The following is a 10,941-nucleotide window of genomic DNA, read 5'->3' on the forward strand; positions in this document are numbered from 1 at the left end:
ACAACACTGACCTTAGCTGAGACAAAAGAAGCTTACAGTTCTCTGAATGTTTTGTTAAGATCCTTTGTGACTTCCCAGATGATTTTATTCTGCGCCCTAGGAGGAATTTTGGCAGGCCGGCCACTCCTGGGAAGGTTCACTCCTGTTCCAAGTGTTCAAACCCACATTTGGAGATTATGGCTCTTGCTGTGGTGCAGTTAAGTCCCAGAGATTTAGAAATGGATTTGTAACCCTTTCCTGACTGTTGGACAATTTTTCTCTGTTCTCTCCAGGAATTTTCTTAGACTGTGGCATGATGTGCGTGTTGAATATATGTACTGCAACTCCACTCTGATGCTAAGAGTCAAAATAAGGTTTACATTAAGCAAGACTGGATATAATCAACCAGCAGACTCTAATTATGCCTTAACTGGGTTTATTTGTGTAGGGGGGTATTTACTCTTTCGTACATTGCCAGGTTGTGTAAGATAATTTCATTAAACAAATTAAATAAGCAAAAAAAGTTACTACTTCATATGTAAAAAATATCTAACCTTTTATGTAATGTTAGACTTCGGCTGAAGACTTGAAAGCATTCAGTGTCAAAAATGTTCTGTAATACAGGTAATCGGAAAAGGGGAAAATACTTTCAGGACACTGCAGCAGCCATGATTAGCATTTTTATCATAGCCCTGAAGTGTATTAATTCCTTTTATTGACATATTATTGACATGTCACACGTGCTAATACCTGCAAAGTGTTAATTAACAGCATGGTGGCATGTGCTGTGTATTAAGTATAAAATATAAAATTCAGTTGTTTCAGCAGAAATGGCATGTTTTTCACAAGTTGCAGCACTTGCTAGTGGAGGACGTGGGGATAATGTTTCACAGCACTGTGGTGGGAAGAGAAATGCGAACTACAATCTGCACTTCTAGTATTAACTTTTGAGTGAACGGGTGTTTACCTTGTTTGGTGTAGTAAACAACTATCAAGGTGACCATGCTGGAAATTGGAACTGAAAGTGGAATGGTGGCACAGCAAATAGCACTGCTGTCTCACAGTGCCTGGGTGGTGCGAGAGAACGTGGGTTTGATCCCCGTTCAGTCTGTGTGGAGTTGGAATGTTCTCCCCATGTCTGCGTGGGTTTCCTCCAGGTGCTCTGGTTTCCTCCCGCAGTCCAAAGACATGCTTTCAGGTTCCCCCATAGTGTGTGAGTGACAGAGAGAGTGTATTCCACTGATGTATGGATGTGAGTGACCCATACTAAGTAGTGTATCTAACAGTGTAAGTCACCTTGGTGAAAACGGTGTGTGGGCTGATAACACTCCATAGAGCTCACTGGAAGTCACTTTGGAGAAAAGCATCTGCTAAATAAAATGTAAAGCCTATTTCCCACCCAGTGAGGGTCCAGAGTGCCACTGGGTGCCTGTTGTGGATCTAGAATGTCCTCTTGTGGTAGCAGAGAGCAGCAGCGCTGCACTGGTAGAAGATGTGAGCAAGTCACTGAAGCCATTTTGCCTTTGCTAACATTTAACCATTACAGTGTCATACAGTTATACCAGATACTGATGAATATTAAAGATGTGCAGCTGAAGAACCATGTCCAGCTGTCCATTCATAGGATGTGTGGCCACCTCTTCAGCTTGGTCACTAGGTTCTGGTGGGGTTCAATGTGTTGGTCAGTTTTTACTGTGTTTGTACTGTTTACCCTGTTCTAGTCTGTTATGTGTGCTGTGTTAACGAGGATTTTTAATCTTTATTATGAGCACTTTTTAAATTAATTTTTATCTTGTATTTTGTTACTGGAAGGTAAATCTGGATTAGGTGTTAGAAATCTGTGTTTTATGTACTTATTACTATGTCTGATTATTAAACGCTAACACCTGCATCTGCAAAACCCCGTCTCCCGCTGTAGTACCCTTGAGCAAGGTACCTACATTGAATTAACAGAGTGAAAATTTCCCAGTTGTATAAATGGGTAAATAAGTGTAAGTTGCCTTCGACAAAGGTGTCAGATAAAGGTTCATAATAATATGTTGTAAATTATAAATGTAAGTGAGCTACAGTTGGTCACTGTGGTGTCATACACAGCTGCGCTTTACCCATCTGAACGGCCGGGTGTCTGATACACTAACAGTGAGACACAACGATGAGGCGTGTAGCTCCTGTTTCAGGTGTCACTTGTGAAAACACCCTCAGTCATGGTGTGGCCCTCTTATTCCTGTGTCTCGAACATTTGATCACTTGTGGAAATAAGAGCAGAAGCGGCAATTTAAGTGCACCTCTTGTGTGACATCAGCCAGCAGGATTATTTTCTCCTTTGCCTCTGCTTGTATAGCTGTTCACAGGGCCCCCACCCCACAGTCTCTGTCTTCCCACAATCCTCGCTGCTGGAACGCGGCAGGATCATCTCCCTTCCTTAGTGTCAATTAAAAGTGAAATATCTGCATTTGTAGACGGTTTGCTCCCTGGGCCGATGTGACTCGGGCACTGATCTGTCTGTGGGTTTCTGACAGTCCACAGGGGTGCCAGAGCCCCCCCCCATACATACACAGATACTCACCACCGATCCAGCTCATTAAAGCGCTCTACGGGCAGCCCCCACCGCCACTGAGCGTCCAGCTCCACCACGCCGCTGCCTTGACACCATACTTACCCAGGAACAACCTCGCCTGTCAACCTGTCACAAGCTGGCGCCTGGGGGAGGAGTGCGGGGGTGGGATAGGGGGGTGTTTGGCAGCCTTGCTGCACCAGGCTGTGCCGGTTTGTGGGCGTTGAGCTGGCTGTGTGGGAGCACCCGTGGGATGGGAAAAGGGGGGCCCTCTGCGTGTCTCCTTGTGTTTTATTGCTCATTACTGCCCCCCACCCACCCTACCCTAGTTTCTTTGTCTCTCCTGCCCACAGTCCCTCTCACTGCTGTAGGGTCACAGGTCATTGTGCCACTGTTCTTTGGGAATATTTAAAAAGTTCCCAGCTGATGAATGAGTCATCCACACATGGAGAAGAGCCTCATACACTGTGGGTTCATGAGGCTCTGTTTACAAAGGACCCTGTGCTCAACAGCCACCGATTGGACAGCAGGTAGCGCAGTGGTTAGCGCAATCACCTTATAAACAAAGAATCTGCGTCTTAGTGACACCTCCTGTAGTCTGTCTTTTACTTTTTTTTACATTTTAACACAGTATTTAGAAATACACAAAATAACTCAGAACGCAACCAAAAATTAGTTTCTATAAAATATCTCATTGGTACAAACAATAGTCATAGCATTGATTCTCAAAGTGTGAGATAAACAGAAAAAGTAACAATGAAGCCTTGGTTTGATACTCTTTACACCTGTGTGTTAAGTACCAACAAGTGATTGGTCCATGCCACAGTTGCACATCCTCTGTAGAGATTGAGGCACAAATCTTTGTCAGAAGTACACAATGGAAGGTCCCAAAATTGTATGTATGAAGGGTATTTAACTAGCCATGGTCTGCTTGCTGTATGGATGCTGATGAAGAGCTCCATTACCTATCAAGGTGTTGATGGTGGACGTGGCACCTCTTCACTCTCCTAAGTGACTCTTCTTGGTTATCCCCATCAGGATCCCAAGGTGGGCATAGAGACTCTTGTTGGCTGTTCCCAGTGAAATGTCACCTGCAGTGCATCTGTCTGAACTAATCATGTGTTCTCCATCCTCTCCATTTTCTTAATGACAAATTTGGTGACATTACCAGCCTTGCGTTATTTCATCATAAAATTTGATGTTTGAATTTGGAATCGATTGCCGAATTTGGAATCTCGGGTGCGAATGTTTCATTGCCACTCACTGTTACCTCAGTTTGTAACAAAACCTTGGCAGCCAAAATTGTAAGTTCACCGATAACATCACATTGACCTTCGCAAGCTACCAGTCTTTTTGGTTTTCTGTTAGAGTAGAACAAATCAGGGCTCAACGTTAACGACTGACTAGGACAGGTAGTTTGCTGAAAATTTTGTAATTGGACAGGTAGAGTTGTTCTGATAGTTGTACAATGGAAAGGTGTACGGCAAAGTAAAATATTAAGTTTGATGCATAATGACTATCATCATATTAAAGAAACCATGTGACATCACTAATGCCATCCTCAGCATTTTTCTTTTGTCAAAAAGTAAGAGAAATGCCTCAATATCTTGCTATTTTGGCTGATTTATTTATGTTGGATCTTTTTCTTTTTAAAGTGTTCTTCCTTTCACCATGACAGGCATCACCTTGGTTACAGTTTACAAGAATATTTAATCGGAGACGTTTGCTTATTTTAGTCTTTCTGATATATTCCAGAATTGGTTGGGTGCAAAATTTGACTGGACAGGTCAGTTGTAAAATGTGGTGGACCAAAGACAAGAAATTATCAAGCCCTGTGAGACAAAAGGATTTTTTTGTCATCACTCAAGTGATTGTGACTGTAGGTATGAGCCTTGTGTCTGTAGGTAACAGTTTCTCTCCCTGTTCCTTCTGCCCGGCTCTGTCTCTGATGTGATGCGGGCTGTCCTCCTTCTCCTCTCCTGGCGCCTGTCTCTCCAGCTCCGTGCGACCTACGCGCCACTACACCGTCTTCCTGTCCGAGGACTCCTCTGGCGATGAACTCCAGCATGAAGAGGACTCTGTCTGTGGCTTCCCTGAAAACTTTCTCTTCTCTACCCCATTTGAATGGTCTCTCTTTCTATGTCTCTAAAGTTCTGACCCATGGACATGCTTGCTTCTGTTCGTCTGTCCATCTGTTCTTCTGGCTGATGCTTGCTGGCTTTGTTAGCTTGACAGTTTTCAGCTGTCCCTTTTCCCTCCAGTTTCTCTGACTGTGCTCATTGGTTGCTGCCTGATTGCGTGAATGCTGATTGGCTGAGGGTCCCGTGTTCTGTCACCGAGTGGGGTTCAATGGTACTCCCTCACCCTTTAACATTTTCTTGCTTTGTTTGAAGCTTTGCAAGCCGTTTGTTAATAATATTGCTTGTAACCATCTTCCATTAACATAATAGTTAAATGCTGCTTCTAAAAGGGGCCCACATACCTGCAGGTTCCATAACATTCATTCCACCTTGAGATCGCTGCTGTGCTAATGTACAGTACCAATGAAAAGTAGATACACAAGTGCAACCTGGGCAGTACTTTTATAGGTCACACTGGACAAAAGAACCAGTAGGCTAACTGACTATTAGCCAATTATTTTTAAATTTTTAAAAATAGTACACAGAGCTGGACCAACCACCAGAATCTTACTTTCTACTCAACAGTGATATGGGTTGTTCTCAGGTTATAAAAGGACACTGGCTTAAAAAAAAAAAAAACTACCTTGAAAACCATTTTTTTTTTTTTTGAAAGCAAAGCAACCAACATGTCCAGCATGTCTGGGAATTGCTGTAGAAGAGCTCGGAAGACATGTAAGCTCATTTCCTCATGAAACTTTGTGGCAAAATGCCTCGTGGAAAAAATTAGTTTCTAGCAAGTGGGTGTACTCAAACTTTTGACTGGTACTGTGCATGTACCACCAGAGTCCCCTTGTCATCTGTACGCCTTGGACCTCCAGCTTCAGCAATTCAACACACAACAACCAGCTGTTCAGTATGTGCCAGTGTGTGTGTCTGTTACATGTTTACAGCTCTTGCAACATTTGGATGTTTGTGGGTGTTGGTTGTGTGGGTGTTTCAGAGATGTTTACTTTGATCATAGCTGATGGTGAATTCCAGTGATGCTGCATTCTCATCAGCCGTGTGTGTGTGTGTGTGTGTGTGTATATATATGTCTGTGGGTGTGGGGAGCTACAGGGCACAGTTTCTTAATCTGGGTGCCTAGTGGATGGTGTTTCTTTTTTTTTTTTCTTTGTGTGTCAGGCCTCAGCCCTACCGCTCTTTGAAGGAGGCGGACGTAGCGGACATGGAGGATATGCGGGTGACAGACCGCCGCCAGGGTCACACAGCACCCCCCAGCCCCGTGGCAGAGAAGCTCACAGAGGTGGACCTCCTTGGGGACATCTTCAGCTGTGTAGAGGGGGAGACTGAGGACCAGCCTTTCAGCCTAGCCAAGAGTCTGGAGGACCTGAGGACAGCAAATACCCCAGAGGAGTCATCGGCAAAGTTCAGCTACCAGGTCAGATGTCCACCATCCTGCAGGGTGGAGCCAACAAGGACAACAGAACATCTATGAGACAGTCATCAATGGAAGACGGACATGACAGGCATTTCCGTGAGACTTGACACTGATGCTTTGTTGTAGGCAGCACATATAGGTGGTTTCCTGGTCTGACCAACATGGTTATGTTCTTTGTCTCCAGCGAATGGACCTGGGCACAGCCGAGCACACCCGCACCCTTCCGGGCCTCAAGCATAGTCACCCCTACAATAAGCTGTGGAGCCTCGGCCAGGACGACATGGCACTGCCCAGCAGGGCTACCCCGAGCTGGGAGAGGCCTCTTTCAGTGCCTCCATCAGAACCCGCTGAGCATCACGCTGCTATCCACGAAAGAGGCGGGGCTAGCCAGGATAAGGTAGACTCCTCTGTGGGCGGAGCCAGCCATGCTAATATCACCATCCCCCGCCCACACGGACGCAAGACCCCAGAGCCAGGAAAGGTCCTGGTGCCCCCCGTGCCTCTGCCCCGGGCACCTAAGCATGTGACCGCAGACTCTGGGGTCACTCCCGGGAGACAGGAGTTTCGTCAGGCCCTGAACATGTCCTCTGTCCCACATACAAGCACAGATATCCTGAAGCCTGTAAAAGTGAGTAGTGATAGCATGGACCTTCTGAGTCTTCTGGACCCCCTCAGCAGCACCACGGGCCCCACGAGCGGACCCCAGGGTGCCCCCCAGACAGGCTCTGGTGAGTGCCAGGACTCCAAGGCCAGTGGCACGCCAACCCTCTCATTTTCCCATCAGGGGATTTATCCTCAGACCCTGCCGCCCATCCCCCAGTCATCCCTTAACCCATTCACGCAGACCCCGCACTACGCGCCCCTGGGTCCCCCACACAGACACTACACTCCTTCTGTGGCTGTGAGCAATCCCTTCTGTACCACCTACGTCCCTCCAGCAACAGGGTACTTCCAGCAGCAAGCTTTCAGTGTTCCGTCCATGTTCGGACAGCCCCCCAGTGTGGCGCCCGGCTTCATACAGGCTACTCCCAGCCCGGCCAAACCAGCCTGCTCCCCCGCCGCTTCCCCCAGCCTGCTGGATTGTGCGCTGGCCCAGGCCCCCTGTTCGCGGGAGACCCCCCCGTCGTTGACAAAGCCACCCCAGGCTGGAGATGACCTGCCGGAGCCTCATGACCCCTTTGGGGATCTCTTGGCCATGCCAAAGCCCGCACCCCCCCCAAAGAGAAGAGTGGAGGACCTACGAAGGCAATGGGAAACATTCGACTAGCCTCACCTCTCTCCACCCCATTTGGAACCCTCTCTGCTGACTGGTGGATTTTGGATGTGAGGAACTCAGAGTAAAGCACGGGCGTTTCTATTTGACAGCCCCCCGACCCCACCCTGCCCACCCCCCGGTGGTTGTGCTACTGAGTTTGTGTTCAAGACACATCTTTACACCCATATTCCTCTGGGAAGAAGACTGACACCACCGCTTCAGCACATGCAAGCACACACACACGCATACATGCACGCACGCGTGCGCGGGCTTACGTACTTTACCGTATTTATGTGTGGATGGACTCTTTTGCTGCCTTTATTTGACGTTAGCTTCCGCTGGACTCGGTGTTGTCATCGTCCGAGACGTCATACGGTTTTCCGGGAGGAGGCTGGCCGCCTCTCGCCTGCGCTTGTGGGGGTCACCTCTGCTGCTTCATTGCAGAGCTCATATCTAGAGTATCCTGCGTACCGCCTTCTCTAGTACAACCGTCGCACTCCTGTAGATTTCAGCTTGCGGATTGATGGCACGCTATAAACATGCAGTTTTTATCTGGTATCAGCATAGGTGTTAACAGGTCGTTTGTCTTTAATTTGTTGAAAAAAAAAAAAAGAGAGAGAGAGACTGCTTGTATATGTTGTTTTTTCCTCTCACTGGACTTCCTGCAGAACCAGAGTGAAAAGACAGAGGTTCTGTATATCTGAGTGATGGACCAAACATGTTTTGACTGAAGCAAGTGACCTTTTGGGTGTGTGTATGGGTTCAGGAGGAGTGCTGATCAAAAGACTGTACGTCAATATGCAAAGTTTTGGAGAGTTTTCATGTGACTGCTGCGTCCTGTGTTTTTACCACAGCGTTTGGACAGCGTCTGGGTGCCGTTTGCTGGGGGACATTCCCCCCGAACCCCTCTGAATATCCCACTATCACGTTCTGCGCAAGAGCACAAGTACTGATGAATCCTCCATACCGTCTGACTCCATGCGCACTCTTCAGGCACCCACTACACTCCCCGATTTTACACTCTGTGCCGTTTTACCATTCACCGTTTTCTCAGCTTTTTTGGCCCTTCCTCAGTCTGACATCCTAGAAGACATTCTTCATTCTTATTGCTTTCCAGTCTGAGAGCAGTCGTGGGCTGCATAGTGTAGACTTTGGGGTCGGGACCCAGCAGCCCAGTGTTTCTCTTGAGTTACGTGTGTGCATGTCCTTCACCATTTTGCTTTTCCTTCTTTTGGACTACCTGGAACATCCTGGTTTGGAAGGCCACCAAAGAAAATGTTGACCAACAGGGTGTTGACCCTACCTGGCTCATCCACCTTGAATGTCTGTAACGCAGTGTATGTATGCTGATCATGAGCACTGACACTGGAACAACATGAACACTAAAGGAATTCACTCATCTTCATGCTAATAAACAGGTGTTTTATTCAGTTCCTATGTTCTTTTTTTTTTGTGATAATGAAATCCAGCTTTCAACAGCATCAGTGAGAAATGGAAATTATAGGAAAAATAGGAATAGTACTAGTAAATTACGATTCAAATGTAACATATCAGTATTGCCTTACTACCAACAAAGTCATCATAGGAAGTCTTCTATTGAGCCAAAATGATTTCTGAGAGCAGTGTCAGCTGTGATAACACATGCTGTCTTTCCCAGAGTGCCCTCTGTAAATGTGAACTTTTTTTTTTTGCGGGGGGGGGGGGGTGTTATAAAGCACTTTTTGATATTGTCTTTTTTTCCTCCTCCATTATGTCACAACTGAAGAGCACAAATGTGTGATCTGTTCTTGCAACCATTCCCCGCTCATGTTTGCTTGTGGTTCTCCACATCCCGTTTCCTCTGAATGCTCAGACGGGTCCTGGAGGGTTTTTTTATTAATTGCTGCTTCCGTTTTACAGTACGTCGCCTCAGTAACATCTAACCATTTAAGACTGCCTGGAATACGGACCATCTCTCAACAGAGTGTAATTCCCAGACCAAAATCATCTCTAATCCCTTACACTGTATTTTCCAATTTGACAATTGAAATCACACACTATAGTAATTGTTTTATCACACTGTTTATATTGGAACTTTTTTGCTTCCCAGCTGTTGCCTTTAAATCATTTGAGTATGTTTCCCCCTCAGTATTTTGTTAATGCTGCCCTTCCTCGCGTGTTTATGTAAGGTTTTTGATTTTGCAATGAATAAATGACATTCTAATGAAAATTAATGCCTGTGTGTTTCTCTGTGGTCTTGTCACTTGGGTTCCTGTTCAGTATGGAAATTCTGCCACTGCTTTCAGGCTTCCGGTTGCATAGATCTTGTCTGCTTTCTCGTTGAATTTTATTACAGTCCCCTGCACGTTTAAGCGAGGGGGGTGTGGTGGCGCAGTGAGTTTGACCGGGTCCTGCTCAGACTCCGGTGGGTCTGGGGTTCGAGTCCTGCTCACGGTGCCTTGCGATGGACTGGCATCCTATCCTGGGTGTGTTCCCTCCCTCTCCAGCCTTACGCCCTGTGCTGCCGCGTTAGGCTCCGGCTCCCTGCAACCCTGCATGGGACAAGTGGTTTCAGATTGTGTGTGTGTGTGTGTGTGTGTGTGTACGTTTAAGCTAAGGTCTGTAGGGTTTTATTAGAGTCTGTGGTTCTTGGGTAAGGTTACCACATACAGTTTGTAAGGTCAAGGGATAGCATTCACAGTGTTGAGAAAAATTCACCCTATATACACCGTATCTGTCACATGTTTCACCGTATTCATGCCACCATTGGCAATACTGGTATGGCAGGAACTGCACAGAACAGTGAAGGCAAAAGTAGCACACAAGTGCCATGCATCTCTGGGCAATGTTGCAGAAGAGCTGGGAGGACATGGCACCTCATTTCTTCATGTAACTTGTTCACAGAATACTGTGTAAACAAAAACTAGTTTCCAGCAAATATACTTTTGACTGGCCTGGTACATGCTGCAAGAGACACCTTATAAGAGCCTTTTCCTTATTTGTCCGCTCTGTCTGAAGTGATGGATGGACAACATATCAAAAATGTGCCCTAGGCTCTGGGGCAGCTAATAGCATAGTAGATAGAGGTGCTGCCTTCAGATCTGAGGGTTGTAGTAGTACCCTTAAGAAAGTTAGTTACCTGAATTACTTCAGTAAAATTATGCAGATGTCTAAATGGTAAATAAGTTGCTTTTGAAGGGTAGCCTCTGCTAACATGAGTAAGATTCCATAGGGAAGAGCACTGGTTTTGTCTGTCAGTTGCTCTTCAATGTTGGGACCAGTGGGACATCTAGAGCATATTTACAATGTGTTTGTTGTATTGCGTAACTGCTGTCCTTGATCAGGAACGGATGCATAGATTTACCCATTCAGTTGGGGGTTCAGCACCTTTGCTCCAGTAAACAGACTAGAATTCCAGTTACACCCCAGTCCCCTAAAAACACCTTTTGGATTGTTTCATCTCGGACACACCTCTTCTCAGCAGGACTGAACCCAGATGGGGGACAAAATAAGCAGATTTGGGTGAAACCCAACCCCAAAAGGTCATTGGATGTTTTTGAGATCAGCTAAATTAATTAAATGCAATAGGTGAAAACCAAATTCACTCTATGGCATT

At 46.2% G+C, this 10,941-nt stretch overlaps 1 protein-coding gene across 5 annotated transcripts in view; it reads left to right on the forward strand.

Moving 5' to 3' along the window:
* dennd1a (DENN/MADD domain containing 1A) overlaps positions 1-9,534 on the forward strand; it is an 81,410-nt gene extending 71,876 nt beyond the window's left edge. For 2 of the 5 annotated variants that reach the window (XM_029253186.1, XM_029253187.1), the window contains 3 exons: positions 4,532-4,660; positions 5,836-6,091; positions 6,276-9,534. In XM_029253186.1, the coding sequence (XP_029109019.1) occupies positions 4,532-4,660; positions 5,836-6,091; positions 6,276-7,358 (1,468 nt within the window). In that variant the 3' untranslated portion in view covers positions 7,359-9,534. Of the gene's footprint in view, positions 1-4,531; positions 4,661-5,835; positions 6,188-6,275 lie in introns of all 5 variants that reach the window. The other 3 variants (XM_018732862.2, XM_029253188.1, XM_029253189.1) reach the window with 3 other exon arrangements.
* Positions 9,535-10,941: the final 1,407 nt, after the last annotated feature.

The sequence above is a fragment of the Scleropages formosus genome, chromosome 6 (assembly GCF_900964775.1).
Source record: "Scleropages formosus chromosome 6, fSclFor1.1, whole genome shotgun sequence".
NCBI lineage: Eukaryota > Metazoa > Chordata > Actinopteri > Osteoglossiformes > Osteoglossidae > Scleropages > Scleropages formosus.